Genomic DNA, 20,456 nt, shown 5'->3' with positions numbered 1-20,456 from the left:
ATGAAAACTGGAAGTAAGGCAGGTAAGGACCATGAAGAAATAGAAGTGTACATACTGAGAAAATAAGGGAGGAGTAATGAGTGTGAGAATCAGAAGTAAAAATTGACTTGGGCAGTCAGGTGGACCTCAGAAATAATGATTTTGTCAATTCCTTCAGGAGGCATGAGGCGATGGGATGACTGGAGAAGGCACAATAACTCACCCATGATCAGAAGAAATAACTCACCCATGATCACAGGAAAGGCATCTGCTATGGAAGTATGGTAAGGGACTTTAAGACTTTCAAATTTCCAAATAGGATCTTAGGGAACTTGCAGAGAGCTGTGACAGGTAAGCAATATTGAGGAGTAGCTATCTGAGTGATAGAGTTCAGAGATGGAATGGTTCCTAAGTGTCAGCGCAGCCTACAGTTAGAGATGAAAAGCACAAGTGGAGTGAAGATGAAGGTCACGAGACTTGAGGGAATCAAAGAACTAGACCAGAGATTAGGCCATTCACACTGACATTTAAATCACTGGCAAGTGATTAGAATGAAAATCAGGTTCTTATGTCTGCATTGATTATAGGAGAGTACAGAGAGCTGTGGATGGCAGATGGTAGGTGGAAACTTAAAGGATGGAATAAGGTGTGTAGAAATAAGGCAGGAAAATAAGGTACTACGTAAACCAAAGAATCTCTACAAATCTCCTAAGCTTACTCACTAAAGACTTAAAAACTAATAAAAGTTTAATGCATTTTCTCCAAGATTATGTGTCCAATATCTTAAATTGAAGGTATGTTTGATGTTGGAAGATCAGACAGTTGTAAGGCTTTTCAAGAAAATATATTTGAATACTGGGAGCTTTCAGTATTTCTGTATCTAACCACTAGTACCATAAGACTCCCAAGGTATTTTCAAAAATTTGGTCACAGCAATGTGTGATTAGTTCCGCTTAGCAGGTTACCTTAAATGGTTTCAGTTACATTGACAATACCTGAAATGATCGCTTCTGTGATAGATCAAAACCTCTTACCTATTAAATTACAAACTCTACTCACTTCTCAGATCTTTAGTTGATATCTTACTCTGACGCCAGTCCCTAAAAGAAAACAGCCTTCCAATTTTTCTGCTTTTTACATAATATCCCATCTCAAACATATGTACATTTATCAAAATTTACAAAACTTTTAGTATCTAAATTTAGCATACTTTGTGATAAATTTAGAAATAATTTTGACAGATATTGCTGTTATAAGAAAAAGTTATAATAGTGAAAACCCACTGTATATCAACTTCCTCATTTTTTACTATATCTACAGTCTTCCAATGAATTTAATAATTATGAGAAAACACATCTAATCATATGTTGTTAACATGAAATTCTCCAAAATTAAGAAAGTTGGATATATCAAATTCATAAAAATACATTTAAAGTAAGGTACTCTATTCTTGGTGATATGGAATACTTAGGGAAAATACTTTCGTCATTTTTTTTCCACAGATGAGTTACAGACAATGAACGGCAGGGGGCACAAAAGTATAAAAGTTATCTAGAAAGCAAAGTACAGTAAGCTCAGCGAAAGAAGGTAAATTTTGGAGGCAGATAGACTGATTTCAGCTGGCTCCATCAGATTAAACCTGGGCTTCTTCAATGGTAAAAACATGGGAATTATGACACAGAGATTAAATGTTAGCATATGAAAGGCAAACACTAGGGTTTTTTCTTCATTGCTTATTACATACATTCACACCAAAAAACACATCAGATAAATGCAAATTTAGATTTTGGAGGAATCTGTACAAGCCTGAACACGGAAATGGCTATGGTTTCTTGATTACATGAGAACATAAGTACAGCTAGGTCAAAACTGAAACAAAAACTGAACCAAAAAAATGGTGGTATTTACTCAAATATTACCAGAAAATGTGAATAGCAGAGAAAGTTGATGTAAACATCTGTGAATATTTTCAGTATAATATAGTGCAATGTTTCTCAGAGTATGATCCAGGAAAAACCTACTTCAGAATCATCTGGGAGAGCTATAAATACCATTGTAGATAAATATTTGTTCTCTTCTAACACCTTTCAAGATCAACAACTCCAGACAGAATTAATAGGTCAAAGAATATGTGTGTGCGCTTTCCTAGACGGCCAACATTGCAGGAATATTTCTCTTTCAATCTTTGCTAATATGATAGGTGAAAAATAGTTATCTTTTAACTCAGACTCTATTAATGAGTTGGAAAAGTTGTTTCTCACTATATATTTCTTTTGTAAATTGCTATTTCATACCTTTAGTATCTTTCCCATTTTAAGAAGATTAACTCTACTATTTTGAAAATATCTTCAACAGTTTCTCATTTGGCTTTGCTGATTTTTTTTATTTAATCATAGTCTTATCAATCATTTCCTAAGTGATTTCTGGTTTTGAATTCTATTTGGAAAGTGTTTTCTTACTACAAGATTATATAAATATTTGCCTATGTATACTGAAACAAAATATAAAATCCAGCTCCAAATGCATGTAAGAATTTAAAATACCAATTCATTCAATCATGTATTCATTCACGCAACAAATACCCATTGAGCACATATATACTAGGAACTATTCTAAATACTGGAGATAAAGTAGTGATTAGACCAATAAAGTTCCTGCTAGCATGGAGTTATTTTCCAAAAGGAATATGATCATGTAGCATATAATTTAATGTGAGATTTCAAGTTAATGGGCTAAGAATATTCAATGTACAATGCTATTACAACTAGTTAACCATTAAAAAAAGCAATAAATTATTTCAATCCTAACATCAAGCATATTACAAAGAGATTTAAAATATGTATAACGAAACCATGAAAGTACTAGATAAAGCATAAATGTTACATAACTGAATATTATATACATTCTTTAACATGAAAACTCCTTTAGAATAAGATCTCAAGGCAATTTTAGAAGCCTTATTTTTTTTCCTTGAAGGGAAGAATGTTATATTTTATTTTTCCCTTCTTTCTTTTTTAAAATTAATTAAAAAAATTTTTTACATCATTGTTCATTTTTTAAACAATATTTGCTTCATAGTTTCCTTCACCAATGCATCCGTGCACCATCGCCTCAGTCCCCTATGCTCCTCCCTCCCTCCCTTTGATCCCTCTCCCACCTCCTTCTCTGCAGTATGTCTCTGATTTATAATTGTCCGTTTTTGCTTTGTTGTATTTTGTACTGTTATTATTTTTTTACACTGATGTCTTGTTTGGTTCCCCTGTATTCCTGCTATAAGTGAAACCATCTGATATTTTTCTTTTTCCTTCTGGCTTATTTCACTGAGCATAATTCCTTCTAGCTCCATCCACATTGCTGCGAATGGCATGATTTTATCTTTTTTTGATTGCAGAATAATATTCCATTGTGTATATTTACCACATCTTCTTGATCCAGTCATCTATTTTTGGGCATTTGGGTTGTTTGCAGGTTTTACCTATTGTAAATAGTGCTGCAATAAACAAAGGGGTACAGGTGCTCTTTTGAATCAATGTTTTTGTGTCCTTTGGGTAGATACCTAGGAGTGAAATTGCCAGGTCATATGGTGCTCCATTTTTAGTAGACTGAGGAACCTCCAGACAGCTTTCCATAGTGGTTGGACCAGTTTGCACTCCCACCAGCAATGTAGGAGAGTTCCATTTTCACCATATCCTCGCCAACATTTGTTGTTGCCTATTTTTTTGATATGTGCCATTCTTACTGGTGTAAGGTGGTATCTCAATGTGGTTTTGATTTGCATTTCCCTGATTATAAGGGATGTTGAACATTTTTTCATATGCCTGTTGGCCATTTGCAAGAAATCTTATTTTCTAAAAATGGAGTAGAACAAGGTAATTTTGAACAATAATCTTTATTAGTGTGTTTTCAAAGGTACATATAATCCTGAGCTACTGCATTTATATATTTATCATTGACTCTTCGAAGTCTACATGTATTTTGCTCCAAACTCTCCAATGAATACATTTTTATAACAACTAGGAACATAAATCATTTAAAATATTATTATTAATCCCTGAAATAGCCAATTAATTTACTCAGATCATCTCTTTTTCTAATTCTGCTACATTAAAGCCTTTAGAACATTACTTCTCAAGCAATTTCTTTTTCAAAACTGCAAAGACGGGCAGTGTAAGAGCTGATTCCTTAAATTGTAGTGAATTCTTAGAAAACTATGTTGTTTTTGTTTCTGATTTATTTTCTTGAATATTGGGTAATTATCTGACCAGCTACATTTCAAAAGAATTTTTAATAGTAACTATCTCTAATATCAACATTTTAGCTAATGTAAAATGTCTCCCTTCACAGAGTAGTCCATAATTATCCCAATAAAGAAAATCTGCCATGATCTAATGAAAAGGCGTACAACCCAATGTAAAGATAGCTTTTTTTTTAAATGGTTAATTATTATAAAACACATATGTGAAATATTTCTTCCAGGCTCTACAAAGGATTACACACTGCTGATTAACATTAAATTTCATAAATCTATTATAGAACACTCATAACCGGTAAAGAAAAAAATAGACAAAAATGAAAGACAAAAGTCCTGTGATCTTTGAGAAAAGACATTTATCCAACATTATCTCCAGCTGTGGACAAATAAATATTTTCATTCTTGTATTTTAAATTACTACCAAAATATTGTATCTTTCTACAAACAACAAAAAACAAGCATACACTATTTATAAATGGTTTTTATCTGACAAGAATGTCAAGTCTTTGAGGGTACACTCAATTTTTTTTTCCTGAATTAGGTCATTATGATCTTAGGTTAAAGTTACAGTAAGCAGTTCAAGCAAAATGCATATTGCTTAGATTTTAAAGCAAGCAATTTTGATACTGTTTAATTAAAATGTAAGTAGAAACGTGAAACTACTGTAGAAACATTGAGAAACACTTTTTGGGAATATTCACAGGTCAGCAAGTAATGAAATATCTGATTTAAAAATGATGAAAAAATAATGTTACATGTAATGTTTAGAGATAAACCAAAAATAGCTTTAAGAAATGTAAAAGAACATGAGGGCACAGCTTTATTATTTGGAGTTTTAGACCTAGGAGCAAAACAAACTATTTGCAGATAATGTAGAGCAATGAACAGTTGTTCATAAAGGACTCCCAAAGTCTTAAAACTTTATACATAAACCAGAATGGAATCCATCAGGATAAATGATTTAAAGATGTCCAGAGTTGCTTTCTAGAACTGCTAGATACTCTCACTTGCATAACTGAATCATACATACATAAGCTTAAGCAAAACTGTGTTCTGGATAACTCACTCTTATGGCTCCCCAATAACAAGCTCGGATAAGGCAGATCAAACCTAAGAGATAAGCAATTGCCCAAGAAACATATGTTGCCCGAAATCGCCTTGAAAAATCTTGGGTGCCAACCTAAAATAAAGCAAAATAAAAACAAAAGGTTAGAAACCTTGACAAAATATCTGCTCAGAGAACTTGTCTTGGCTGATGTGATTTTATGAAATATATCCCCAAGGATACAAAAATTCCTAAAAAATATGAATTGGTATATTTGTTGCCTTATATCATTTACTACTGACAAAGTTGAGAGAAAAAATTCTAACAATAGCATAATACTCACAGTTAATCCAACTCCAATGAAAATACATATCATTCCAATGGTGATATATGCGCAGCAGCGTCTTCGCGGAAGTGCGCTACCCACTGAGGAGCTGCAAATTCATGAGAGTAAAAGAAAATATTAGACATTCACATAAATTGTCTCCATTTCACCTTTGTGAGACCTTATCTATGGGCTTACTAACAGATACATATGAGTTATAAAAGGGCCTCCTAAGGTACAGATGTAGATAGCCAATCTCCAAGAGGAAAAGATCCTGCAATGATTTCCAAACACCTAACTATTCATCTCCAAATTAGTAATCTTCCCCTTCACAACACTTCCCTGTGGAACATTAGAATTATGAAGGGCACCCAGAAAATGAAGGTGTCTAGCAGTGTTATTTATAGCACAATTCTCCAGTGAAATAGCCAGGGAAGTCTTTATTAGGTGGGGTGTAAGGACAGGGAAAGACATGATATATGGAGAGTAAGTCATCTTAGCTGGTAGCAGTACCACTGTTCAAACATGAACAAATAAGAATTTTGTTCAAGGAACAAGCAGCAGAATAATCTTTCTTCCAGAGATGGTCTCTCTAGGTGAGTAGTAGAAGCAAAGGACGTTTCAACTAATTTGAGAAATTAAGCAAGTGATTTCCAAGTAGACAGTTGGGTCACTCCAGACCTAGCAGAAAGAGACTGAGGGACTGAAGCAAGAAACAATCTATTATGGAAGTAGAATTTATTAAGGCTGGGACATAGAGGGCTATGTGTAGAGGTATAAGAACACGTAACAAAGATACCGCTAGAGAAGTTAGACAAATACCTATACTGAGAGGGTTGTATATACCTTGCTATAAAGTTTGGAATTTGATCTTGGAGTTTAGCCAAGTAAGTAAGTAAAAGGTGTCCTTTCTCAAGATACTGCATACGTTACTAATAGGCAAAACTAGAATAACAATGAAAATGACAGCGTCGGGTGTTATAGAGCCTACACAATGTGTGCCACTGTCATTAATTTGATAATTACCAAAAGATTTACTTTTGCAGCCAGAAAGCTTAAAATCCTATTTGCATTTGAAGGCCTTTACTCTAGTAAATATAGAGTTACAAGTTTGGAGGCCAAAAGACAAATTAGAAAGCTATTATAGTAGTTTCTGGTGAGAGATACTGCATGCCTGAACTAAAATGGGAAGAGTGAAGGAACATAATAAAACATGTCAAAAAACATACATGACAGGATTTATATCCACTTAAATATGGGGAATAAAGATACACATTTCTGGCTTGGTCAACTGGGCAAATGGGATAACATTAGTATATGCTCATCAATATGCAACAGATAGATTATAGAGTGGGTTGAGTGTATTTTGTTTGAGATGTGTATGGACATTCAAGTTGAAATGGCTGTGGACCAAAAAATGAACACATTTTGAAGGAAAAAAATAGGATGGCCAATTAAGCCAAATACCACAGGGCAAACAAGCAGGAGGAGGACTGAACAGACATATTAGGACTTGCAGTTGGGATGTGAATTTTGGCCTAGTTGGGACTGATGGCACTTTACTCCGGAAGTAATAGGATGTCAGTGTCAAATGAAGCGATACTCCTTGAAGAGACTTGCATCGCTCTGAGAAGATGATTTAGCATCAACATAGATAGAAACAGGCTCATAGATAAGAAGTATGAAGACAAGGGAGTTCACAGAGAGTCTCAATCATTTCAGAGACAGAGAGTAGAGGGTCTGAAGGCTGAGAGCGTAAGAGGAAAGGTAACTTGATGATAGCAGAGTGAAGACTCCAGGCTTCTCCAGATATAATAAAACTGTTGTAAAACAAAGCTAACAAAACTAACAAAACTAACAAAGCTAACAAAAGCCCGAGGGGACAACACTAATGATAAAGGACTGATCACAAAAATCTACAAAGAGCTGATGAGACTCAACAAAAACAAAGAAAATAATCCAGTCAAAAAATGGGCAGAAGAGCTAAAAAGAAACTTCTCCAAAGAGGAAATACAAATGGCCAACAGGCATATGAAAAAATGTTCAACATCACTTGTAATCAGGGAAATGCAAATCAAAACTACCATGAGATACCATCTTACACCAGTGAGAATGGCACATATTAAAAAAACTAGCAACAACAAATGTTGGCGAGGGTGTGGAGAAAAAGGAACTCTTCTGCACTGTTGGTGGGAGTGCAAACTGGTCCAACCACTATGGAGAGCTGTGTGGAGATTTCTTGACCTTCCATATGATCCAGCAATTCCACTCCTAGGTATTTACCCAAAGGACACAGAAACATCAATTCCAAAGAGCACTTGCACCCCTATGTTTATAGCAGCACTATTTACAATAGCTAAGCTTTGGAAACAACCCAAATGCCCAAAAATAGATGACTGGATCAAGAAGATGTGGTACATATACACCAGGGAATATTACTCAGCATTCAAAAAAGATAAACACATGCAACTTGCAGCAACATGGATGGAGCTGGAAGGGATCATGCTCAGCGAAATAAGCCAGAAAGAAAAATAAAAATACCGGATGGTCTCACTCATAGCAGGAATCTAGAAAACCTAAATAAGGGACCAGGAAAAAGAATATAAGAAAGAAAAAATCAAAATCAACAAACAACTACAAACCAGAGACACATTATGGGGGAGGGGGCGGGGAAAGGAGAGATTGGGGTCAAAATAAGAGGGTTGCAATTGTATGGGGAATATAAAAATAAAATTTGAAAAAAAAAACCCTAGGGGAAAACTAACAACCACAACAAATACTAAGAGCATCAGTAAGGCAAAAAGGGGTGGGAAAAATTTTAATTGAATTTTTTTTAGAGTAATAACAGGTAGTACAACACAAAAGAGTAGTTGCTGTGCAGAGCCCCCTTACAACTGATTGGGGCACACACCAACATCGGGGTTCCTAAGACCCAGCACTGGACAGAGGGGTGCACAAACAGGCACCCAGGATGGAGGGTATACTGCTGGAGAGCTGGAGAGGTAGGGGCAAAGATTATTGGGCAAAGATTATTGGGTTGAGTCTTTGGCTCGTAAGACAGAAACTACACCCTTAATTGGGTCAGAGTGCTTGGACCTCTCTAGAGGGGCCACTACTCGAAGCCCAGGCTGAAGGATCCAAAACATCTGGCATCTCTGCAAAGAAATGCTTGAACACACGAGAGCTTGAACATTTACCAACAGTGAGAGTGGACACCCCAGGATAAGACTCTGCTAGGAAGGAAAAGAAAACAACTCTGAGCCTGTGACCCCACATCAACTGCTCACATCTATGCCCAGCATTGTTTCTAGTGCTTAAAAATACCCTTGAGTGGAAGTGGACATGAGAGCGTAAGACACACTGAGACCAAGAAGCTGCCCTGTGGGAGGGGATCACTGTGGCACCCATACAACTCTGGCACCCACAACACAACAGGGAGTTCAAAGTCCTAAGAACAGATAACTATTTTGGAGAATGGGGGAGGGAATTCATCAAGGACACTTACAAAAAAGAGTATCAACAACAGATAAATTGATAAAATTTGACAGAAAATAGAGCATCAACAAGGGTTTTAGTTGAAGCATACAACTATACATTTGTAAAGAGCTAATCAATATAGAACTTTTTTGGCTCTTATTTATCCTGGTAGAGTAAGGGAGAGGTCATGGCCATATTGATCCATGTGGTTTGAAAAGCAGACAGTTGGAAGTGATTTTCAAGGGATGATGACTTAGCTAATCTAGTAAGCCTTACAGTCTATCTCTAACACATTAAAAATGAATTCATCATCTCTCTCCCAGACACATTTCTCCTAGATCCTGCTTTCCTTATCTTACTGACTGGTTCCACAGCCTCTCAGATATAAGGTCATCTTTGACCCCAATCTCCCTTTACGTTTAAGTCATTCACTTCCTTAACAGCACATCAACCTGGTGACTCTACTGTACACCTCTGCACAGGTAGCACCTCCTGCAAGAATCCATCCCACCCTCTTTTTCACATCATTCCCTCTTATCTTTAATAACTTTGCTCATAAATCCCTCCCTCTTAGAAGCCTTCTCTCACATTCCCCATCCCTCCAGTTTGGATTAAGGGCTCTTCAGAGTATGCTGGTCATACCTCCTTTTTTTTTTTTAAAGATTTATTTATTTATACATTGGGTACAGTCAGAAGCACGGGAGGATGAGAGAACTCACCAGAACCAGAGCAGGGAGCAGAACAGGCAGACGCGCGAAGTACACTGCTGAGGGGAGCAGCAGGCAGTAGGAGAGGTCTGCGCGCCATGGTCATATGGTCATACCTCTTTCAAAGCACTCAAAACACTCTAATTTTTATTTTATTTCCCCTACACCTACAAGACTAAATTCACCGAATCAAGGTTCTTTCTTTCTTTTTTTTAATCACCTAATAGTTAGCACAGGACTGTTCACTGAATTAATGGATAATTATAAAAGCATATAACATTTAAGAGGAGGAGTCTGATATAAAACAGTAGGGGGTGATCCACTAAGGCGTAGTACATCAGTGATGGAGAAGAAGTTCAATACTAAGTATCATGGATTAAACTGCTATCTCTAATAGTCTTAGGCTTATTATAACATCTACATGAAAACACAGTTCACAATGTATTTCAGAATTCTAAAGCTACCTCTTGGGTCAGGCACAAGCTTCCAATTAAAAGAGAAACAAGCTTCCAATTAAAAGAGAAATTAACATTTAGCTACAATAGTACCAGTGACTGCATGAGTAAGAAACAGTGATATATGAACATGCTTAGTCTCTGGAGCCCTGGAGGAAATGGAGCTTTCTTCCACATGGTTTGTGAGATAAAATGACAGACAAAGTTCATGGTAATTTAGTAACTCTAATAAATTAAAAATAATTTTAGTATATTTAATATTTGTATTTAAAGAAATATAATTCTATCTCAGACTCTTCAACAGATGACTCACATTTTATTATCAAGAAAACATTCAAAGAGAAAAGAAATCTAGATACAAATCAAAAGTGTTCATGTGATAACAACATCTTTGCTCAAATAAGTACTGAATATCCTGTGTCCTCCCATGTTGAGATTATGATTCCAATTCTATAAAGAGTCCTGAGAATGACATTTATACTGTGAATATCTATGCAAGATGTTCCTTAACAATTTGATACAAATTCTTCTTCATATCAATATACTATCTTGTGATATTTTAACCAATCAAAAAGCATCTAGAGACTCAATACTTCTTTATTATTAGCAAAATATTATCATTGTGCTGAAATAATTAACCAAGAAAATCATGTGGGCAACATCCTCAACCCCTTTAATAGTTCCTCATCAGTAAAAGGAGGAAAATTTCAGCACTCCAGGATCGTTGTAGAGATTAGAGGTAGCATATATGTGTGTATATAAAGGAACTATCACTATGCTCAGTATACAATCTTGCTAACCACCAGAAGTCTCTCCTTTTTAATTTTCTATAAAATTTCTTTTTTTTTAAAGATTTATTTATTTATTTATACAAGCACTGGGTACAGTCAGAAGCGCAGGAGGGTGAAAGAATTCACCAGAGCCAGAGCGAGGAGCAGAGCAGGCAGAAGGACCAAAGCACACTGCTGAGGGGAGCAGCAGGTGGCAGGAGAGGTCTGCGCGCCATGTGGGACCCTCCTCTGGTGGCCGGGGAGCAGCCGGGGATCGAACCAGCGCTGCGGGCAGCTTCGCAGCCCAGCGCTCAACCACTGCGCCACTGGGGAGGCCCTCTATAAAATTTCTTAATACCATGTTCTTGGTGAAGACATTTGCAATTTATTTTTCTTCATTTTCATGAAAATACAGCTAATACACAGAATTATGAGTCATTCACATACATGTGTTTGGGGATGTCCCTCAAATACATAGAGTCCTGTGTATTTATTTGGGGTGATGCACTGTGTTGCTCTGTATGCAGATGTCTATGAGATTCAACAAAGAATTCAAATGACTGATTTCACAAAAAAGGAGCTATCTATATGCCTTTGAAGCTAGAAATATGCTGTAAAGCACATTATCATAGAGCTATATTTAGTTGGAATCAGATCTAGCATAGATATATGGAGATACTCCATTACATGTACTCTACTTCTCAGATACTTTTTGCACTCCTAGAAAATATTCTCAGAATTTTTCAACTGTCAAAATAGGTAAGGCATTTATATCATGATAAAGATTACAATAATTAAACCACAAACTCTTATTTTCAATTTTAAAAATTGAATTATCAATTAGTTAAATTTCCTTTGTTTAAGTCATAATTCACATATACACTGGAGAACAAGTATTACAAAAATAGATGCAGAGTTAATACAACAGGTTTAAGACTGCAATCCTTAGAGGGACCTGCTTGCAAGGTTGGCTTGTGACTGGAAAGTTAGAATTCCAGAAGAAAATTTTCCCCATTCCCTACCTGGCAAGAGTTATCAAACAATGTGTTTTATTCTGAATCACATTCATTATATATTTATTCATCCATAATATCTATTATATCTCAGAGTATAGAATTTTAGTGTGTGTTATACAATAAGAATCTCTGTGTAGCTTCAATTAAAAAAACTTGCACACTGGGCCTCCCCGGTGGCTCAGCGGTTGAGCGCTGCGTTAAGAAGCTGCCCGCGGCCTCTGTGGCGCCAGTTCAATCCCCGGCTGCTCCCCGGCCACCGGAGGAGGGTCCCACATGGCGCGCAGACCTCTCCTGCCGCCCGCTGCTCCCCTCAGCAGTGTATTTCGGTCCTTCTGCCTGCTCTGCTCCCCGCTCTGTCTCTGGTGAATTCTCTCACCCTCCCGCGCTTCTGACTGTACCCAGTGCATGTATAAACAAAACAACAAACAAACAAACAAATAAATAAATAACATGCCTCTGTAAAACAAAAATTAAAAAAAAAAAAAAAAAAAAAAAACCTCGCACACTGAGTCTCTGATGAGACTTGTAACACAGAACAACTTACTGCTAGGGAATAAGCCCATGCTATGAGACATCTGAGAGAGGACTCTTGAAATATTCCTAGTTTCCTCCACACTTTGCTAATTTTGCACACTTTGCTAATTTTGCTAATTTGCTAACTTTGCTAATTTGCTAATTTTGCACACTTTACCTTTTTCTTTTGCTAATTTTGCTTTGTATATTTTCACTCTAAGTATTATTTCTAATTCCTATTAGAAAAATCGCAGAATCTTGGGGTTGTAACAGTGGTCCACAGGGAAAGGAGAGATTCTAGATTTGCTGCCCCACCCAAGGAACGGTGGAGCTGAGCAGGGAAAAGCAGCTGGAGAGGAGACAGGAGAAGGAAGGAAGCAGGATGGAGAGCCAGGAGGAGACTGGGAGGAGGCACATGGAGCAGAGGGACATGTGAAGAAGCTGCACTAGCAGCTTCGGGAGGTTAACAATTCCAGTGTTTATCTTGATTTTGATTTTTTGCTCTTTTCTTCCCAGACTTGTCTGGCTGTTTCTGACCCTTTTCTATGGGTCCCCCCTGGAACGTGCTTTAGACTTGCGGGAAGCTTTCAAGCCTCAGTGGCCCTGCTTTGGGCCAACCTTGTTTGGCTGCACATTTACCCATGAGGGGATGGGTAACTGCAGGTGCTTGATTTGAAAACTATATTCTTTGTCTTGTTTTTGTTGCACACTAGTTTTATTAAAGTTCCTTTCCATTTAAGGTCTTATGCATTAGAGCATGTTTTGTCTTAATGTAGCAGATGGCAGAACCTATTTACAGTGGGCAGGTTTCAGGGTTCTAGGGTGCCCCTCTCCCTGCCTTGTAACAGGGTGACTGAGGGAACCCCTAACATAGATACCATAAATTATCTTTCATTAAAATATGACCTATCTTACCCCATTTTATATTGCTTTTTGTTTTCCTAGGTATATCATTTAGGAATAGGGAAAAATAGACTGAATAGTTAATTATATAAACTTTGCCACCATACAGCAATCTTTCTGTGGGGGAGAAGACAAAAGCTAGCAACTGCCTATCTACAAACCCCAAATACTTTAATTTTTCTCCTATATTACAGTCCATTTTTAAAAAATAAATTTTAGGATATTTGTAATAGATTGTAACCTCTTACAACATTTAAAAATTCTGTCAGGTTACTGATAATTTTAGTGATTTCACTGTCTTAGAAACTGATTTCTCTTAAGAGAATGATAAACCAAATCATTTTAATTACAAAATTGAATTTATTAAGCAGTTTAAAGATGCCTTTTTTAAAAAGTCTTAAGTCTTGAAAAGCATAAATAATTAAGCATGCACTCAACCCACAGCATGTCTTAAAATCAAAATCTACTTAAGTCAGAATTCTGAACTCTAAGCTGTTGTGAAGTACTTCCCAATAGTATTTCCAACTACAAGGAACTTACATTTTTTTGCAGTGTGGGCATTTTGCCAGAGTGTTGAACCTCAGTTCCATCCACTGTAAAATAAATAAAGAAGATATTGAAAAGAAAAACAAGTGAAAACTATCCAATCTGATAAGATGTTTCTTTCAGTTCAAAGGTCATCAGGGACCACAGCAGAAACAATTCCCTTCTCACAGGTTCTAGGAGCTCTTCCCTCCACCACTGCTCCACATTCCTGAAAGTAAAGTTTGGGATTCCCCTTGGAAAGAGTTCCCATGATTTTCCCAAGGTTCTGACGCAATCTAAGTTTGTTTTACACTGAAAACTGAATGTCAGGTCATTTCTTTCAGTCCTGTGTCTCACAGTTCACCCCCAGGGAATAAAAACATTTTTTATGTGACTTCAAAGTTGTTTTTCATTTAAATCTTTCCTACATTTTATATATTTCCTGCTTGTTCAGAACTATTTTGTTCTGCAACTATAGTTGCTTAACTTATATCATTTTGATGCAGCTACTTTGGATAACATTTACATTCTTACATTTTAAAACTGAAAATATTAACAAATGAATATGACTACACTTTCTAATGAAAAAAGAATTGCTTTCTTAGAAAAAAACAAGACCTCTTAAAATATTTTTTAAAAATCTTAATGACTTCTATTAAATACTTGAATGGTTACATTATTAAAATGCAACTGTTTACTCCATTTACATGGGAATCCCACACAGTAAATAAACTAAACAAATTAGGTGAAGACAGAACTCAACTCAGGAAACTACCTTTGTTCTGTGCTTGCTTCTGTAATAAAACATACTTTTCCTATGGGACAGCCTTATCTTCATCCCTGTGAATGTGAGTTATAGAACAGACTACCTCCTCATAGCATCAATATTCAGGTACTTAGAATACTTTACTGGTAATAGGTAAAGTTTTGGAAAGAATGTGCTACATAAATTTAAAGTAATTTTTTTATCATAAACTATATTTTTAAAATACCTTTCTCACCTTTCACCTTGTTTGCCTTTCTATCTTCTTCCTTGTAATGTATACATTTCCTTCATAATTTTAGGTTTCTGTAAGTAATTTAACAGTTTTACAGAAAAACAACTTTTCTTTTATTAAAGTTAATTTTTGTCTAGGATTCCTGGTCACCCCATTCTCTTTCCATAACTCTCAAATTTCAGGATTAGCAGGTCTTCAGTAAGTTATGCTACGAGGTTATAGATATAACTTAGATGACAACTTTCACAAAATAGCTAATGTATAATTTTCTTTTTAATAATTTTTAATAATTAGGCTTACAAAAAAAAAAACCCACAACAAATAAACTGTGTTTACCTGGACTTCCTTTGCCTCATTTATATTTCAAACCTGATAGAAGTTAGATATCTTTGAAAATATCTCTCTCAATCACAGAAAGAATATAAGAGTACCAAGATAAATAACTAGAAATGAAACTTCACATGAAGGTTCACTTTCTTTTCAAAATGATTATTTTTCAACATTTGATAATGCCCAAAAAAGGCTCTATTTTTTTCAAGCAGCAGTAAATCTTTCTTTTACTACTTATTTTGGAACAAACTAACTTATTTCAAAGCTTATTCTTAATAGTAAAAGTGTTATAATGCATGTGCTAAGCAGGTATTCATATAGATATAGAAATTGGTACAAAACATAAAAAGTAAAGAATATAGAAATCTAATTGAGTACTTTTTTATGTTTTTGTAATCAGCTTACGGATAGCTGCTGAACTTGTAAAATATTTCAGGTTTTATCTATATGTAACAAATTTCTCATAACTAAAAGAAACAAGGTGATTGAGAAGGCACTTAAGAAGCTCCTGAATGAAAAGTAACTCAAAATTCAGGCCTGAAGGCTAACACACTGGCATAAGAGGTCTAGGATTTTATTGTAGATGACCAATCCAAGAAGATTATTTTAGTTCAATATTATCATTTCATAATGTTCTTCATTTTAGCACCAAATTATGTATGGTAAATTCAATTATAGCTAACAGTTAAGGATTTATTGTGTAATTAGTAAATTATACAATTAGCAACTCAACAAATCTGGTTTTGTTGTTATCTCCTAGTACTTACTTAGATATAGCAAACTGAAAACAGAAAAGCATCTATTATTAGAAATAATTTTGTCTTACTTATTCAAATGAATGCAAATACCTATACTTTTAAAATGAACTTGGCTTACTATTATTTTTTAAATCTGTTAAAATTTTATTGCCAGACTTTGAAGTCTCTCTCACTGGAAAAAATAATTATTCATGTAATTTGCTATCAGAAAGATTAAGAGCAACTTCTCTAAAGCCCAATTTTTTTAGTAGAGAAATTCCAATATTTGACTTATTTATAACCATTCTACATAACAAATAAATTTAATTTCCCCGAGATAAATATTTTTTAATCATAAGAAAGCTATACCACATAAAAACTAGTAATTTGATATTAACTTACTGGATTTTTTTATTTTTTTTTTTTTTATTTATTTATTTATTTTATTTGTTTGTTTGTTTTGTTTATACATGCACTGGGTACAGTCAGAAGCGCGGGAGGGTGAGAGAATTCACCGAGCTAGAGCGGGGAGCAGAGCAGGCAGAAAGACCGAAGTACACTGCTGAGGGGAGCAGCGGGCGGCAGGAGAGGTCTGCGCGCCATGTGGGACCCTCCTCTGGTGGCAGGGGAGCAGCTGGGGATCGAACCGGCACCGCAGAGGCCGCAGGCAGCTTTGCAACCCAGCGCTCAACCTCTGCGCCACCAGGGAGGCCCCTTACTGGATTTTTTTAATGGATACAATAGATGACATGTATATTACTTTGAATTATGGTCAAGTTAAAACTATCGTTATTTTCTCCTATGGCAACAAACTACATGTCTGTGTGTTCAACTGAATAAAATCCGATCCTGCCTGAAGGTATACTGGCTCACATCAGGAAAAGTTTGAACCATTTTCTGATTCAGGCATTTGCTGTAAATTAGTTCAGTTTTTATTGGAGAGTGCCAACCTTATAGTCAGGCACAGGTGACAAAGCATTTCAGCAGCAGCAAAAAACACCCGCCCCACAGAAATGAAAATTTAACTCTCTGCTTGTCAATTATCTTAAATTGTCTTTACATTCATGGAGGACTAGCTGAAACCTATGTATTGCCTTTATTATTCTAGAAAATCATTTGCAAGCAATTTTCCTCAAAATACAACTCTGGCTAGACAATTCCCTCAAAATAGTTTGGAAGTTAAAAAATATTTGTACACACTAGATTAAAAATCCCTCTGGACATTCGGAAAGATGTATGCTGCAAGTGCTAAAGAATGCACCCAAAAAAAACCTGTCATTTTTTTTTTATCCTAACAATTCCCAATACCATAGATTCTTTACTCACAGAACACCTAATATTATTAGCTTATAAAATGAATTCTCTATTAAGTAGACATATTTGGAAAACATAAATCTAGGTTTTCTAAACATTATCTATGAATTCACAGGCCAGCCTGTGAAATGAATAGTGAAAATTCTAAGTAAATTTAATGTTAGCATTGTAACACTGACATATTAAAAGAAATTACTGAAGGATACTGTTAAAGACACTGCCCACTACATCATTTTTTTCTTAATCCATGGGAATGATTCTCAGGATGCATTACTCCAATAAAAGCTTCATCTATGTGACCTTTTTGCAAAACATCATGAATATCATGTTTTCCTCTTTTGGTTATACTCTAAAGCCTCATTAAAACTCTGTCTACTTTATCAACTGCACATGATTAAATATTATGCATACTAATATTCTTATGCATTAACTTATTTTTTTCTGCCCTATCTTTCATTCTCCCTGTTTTTTTTTCATATTCTATTTTCAATCCTGTTGAACTCTGTAACTTATTTTAATTGCTACAGAATATAAGCCAAGATTCAAACAAGGTAGGGATAAGAAAATTAATTCTCTTAATAGCTAACATCTTGAAGGCAAACACACAAGAAAGAACATGAAATTATCCATGATCAGTAAAAAAATAAGGACAAAGTAAAGTTCTCAACAGAGCTTCGAGGTCTGTTTATTCTTCACCCTGAGCAGCTATTATTAATCTGAAACTCTCAATAACTACCCTATAGGTACATAGAAAAATTTTGTTTCTAGGAATAGTGAAATTATCTTTAAATAACATATATTAATCCAAAATACTCTCTTCTGCTAAGGAATTAAGAGTTTTTAATCAGCATTACTGTGCTAAATTAATGTTAACATTATTCATTTGCCTGTACCGGGTATTAAGAAAGAGTCAGTTTTAGAAATTAGGCTCAGGCTTGCACATTACATTAGTAATTTTCTTCTGGGGGTGGGAAGATATCTAAACACATAAATTACCTTTTTTTAGGACTTTATTTTTGTATAGAAGAACTGGGGTATAGGCCACAGGTGTGGGTGGTAAGAGTATTCACCAGAGACAGAGTTAGTAACAGAGCAGGCAGATTTACTAAAATACACTGCTGAGGAGAGCAGTGGGCTAGACGGGAGAGGTCTGCTGCACCATATGTGGGTTATCGCCCTGGCTGGGGATTGAACTCAGGCCCTAGAGGTGATATGAGACTTAACCCATAAACCACCAGGGAGGCCCACACATAAATTATCTTTTAAGTTATGAAAACTATGTCACATATGTATTTAACCTCTTTATATTATTCTTTAGAATTCATGCCAAATGATTTCCAAAAAGTTAAATATAAAGCATATAACATTTGTGTTTGGTTTTCCTTTTTCCTCCCTTATCTACCTTATTATCAGCATTGTCATTTCTCTCTCAAATTCTTTATGCTAACTATTCCGACTCATCACCACCACTTTTCTGAATACATAAAAGCCAGATACCTAGTCTTGACTCTTCAGGCTTAACCCTGAGCAGTTCCCCCTATATGAAGCTTCCACAAATACAGAATTAACTACTATAAACTGTATATAATTACTATAGACTAAACTATAATTAGTATACACTAAAAACTACTATAGTTTTCCATAACTCTTATGATAATCTCATTTCCACTGAGCTAGGTGTATATAAGAATACCTGGTATTTCCCTATGGTAGTCTTAAAACATTTCATATATTTCTTGTTTTAATTGACCTTCTCTTCCTACTGGATTAAAAAATCCCACAAGGACAGAGACTGTGCCTTCCTTTTTTCCCAGCATATATCCTCACTCTCAGTACATATCTTTGTACAAATGAAATCAGCTTACTTATCATATCATTACAAGGATTATCCATGGCAAATTATCCATGTTATGTTCTATAACATAAGGACAAAAAAAAAAAAAAACAGTGGGGAAATGGTCTCAAATGTTTGAACAATGGAAAGTTAATGGCTACTTGGCAACTTACTGAAAAGGTTTCTGAAACTTGCTACCTACAGCGAGACAGGCCAGTGAAAAGCACACTAATTCACACTGAAGAGTGAGAAGACCTTTCAGATATTTGGGCTACCCAGTGCTCACAAAGGTGGGTGGTGGTGATAGTGACAAAAACAGGAGTATGTATTGTAAACTCTTTCCGTCACACCACAAAACCATAAACCCCTCCCTTTACAACACATGCAAAAAAACAATGATTTCTTCTAATAAGAAAATGGACTAAAGAGTCTATCATCTTAGGAAACCAGGCACAGTAGAACACAAGAAAAGAATACAGTCTAAAAACAAAGTAATTAAGTCAAAGTCCTTAGTCTGAACAGGACAGACCTCTATCCCTTTACCTTTCTCGGCACCTAGAATGCTGTCTCCCAGGCATGTACCTGACAAGAGATCAGAAGACTGTTTCCCAGAGGAACTTGAACTAAAAAAAGAAAAAGACTTATTGGAACTGACTGTAGACAGTTCTTCAAGAGAAAAGGTAGAGGAAAACTGAGGAAGAAAAGAAGCATGAATGGGAAGGAGAGAGGGTGAGAGGAGTTTGCTTCTGCTGTATGCATTGAGACTCCAATCAGTGACTCACTATGAAAAATGAATGAACTTTTCAGTAAATCCTCCATCACACACACAAATAAATAGTGGGGAGAAAACATAAAGAAGGCATAAAGAAGAAGAATCCCTCAGAGAAAACACAACAAGTGTAACGGGGTGGTCCCCAGGAAAGGGGGAGGTTCCCTGCCCCACCCAAGGGAGGGTGGAGCTGAGCAGGAAGAGAAGAAGCTGCAGAAGAGACTGAGGAAGGAAGCAGGATGGAGCCAGGAGACCTGGAGGAGGCGCATGGAGCCTAGAGACATGTGAAGAAACTGCTTGTCTTTTGGTCGTGGACTGGGTGACACAGATGTGGGTGAGACCCGTGGGGAGGTGACAATGGCAGCTTTTATCTTGATGTTGATTTTGCTCTTTTCCTTCCGGGCTTGTCTGGTTGTTTCTGACCCTTTTCTGTGGGTCCCCACTGGAAGATGCCTTAGACGTATGGCAGGCTTTGGGGCCTTGCTCTGGGCCAATCCCATTTGGATG

The 20,456-nt window shown here is 35.9% G+C and overlaps 1 protein-coding gene across 1 annotated transcript in view; it reads right to left on the bottom strand.

The window, feature by feature from the left end:
* Window positions 1–5,267: 5,267 nt before the first annotated feature.
* The window catches only part of PIP4P2 (phosphatidylinositol-4,5-bisphosphate 4-phosphatase 2), a gene marked incomplete at both ends in the record, with an annotated part of 41,135 nt that continues 25,946 nt past the window's right edge, over window positions 5,268–20,456 (bottom strand). The window contains 3 exons of the mRNA XM_084229149.1: window positions 5,268–5,411; window positions 5,620–5,710; window positions 13,983–14,035. Coding sequence (XP_084085275.1) covers window positions 5,268–5,411; window positions 5,620–5,710; window positions 13,983–14,035 — 288 coding nt within the window. The remainder of the gene's footprint in view (window positions 5,412–5,619; window positions 5,711–13,982; window positions 14,036–20,456) is intronic.

This window comes from Talpa europaea, assembly GCF_964194135.1.
Source record: "Talpa europaea genome assembly, chromosome: 3".
Classification (NCBI taxonomy): domain Eukaryota; kingdom Metazoa; phylum Chordata; class Mammalia; order Eulipotyphla; family Talpidae; genus Talpa; species Talpa europaea.
The sequence above is the reverse complement of the archived record's forward strand: the minus strand, read 5'-3'. Positions and strand labels throughout refer to the sequence as shown.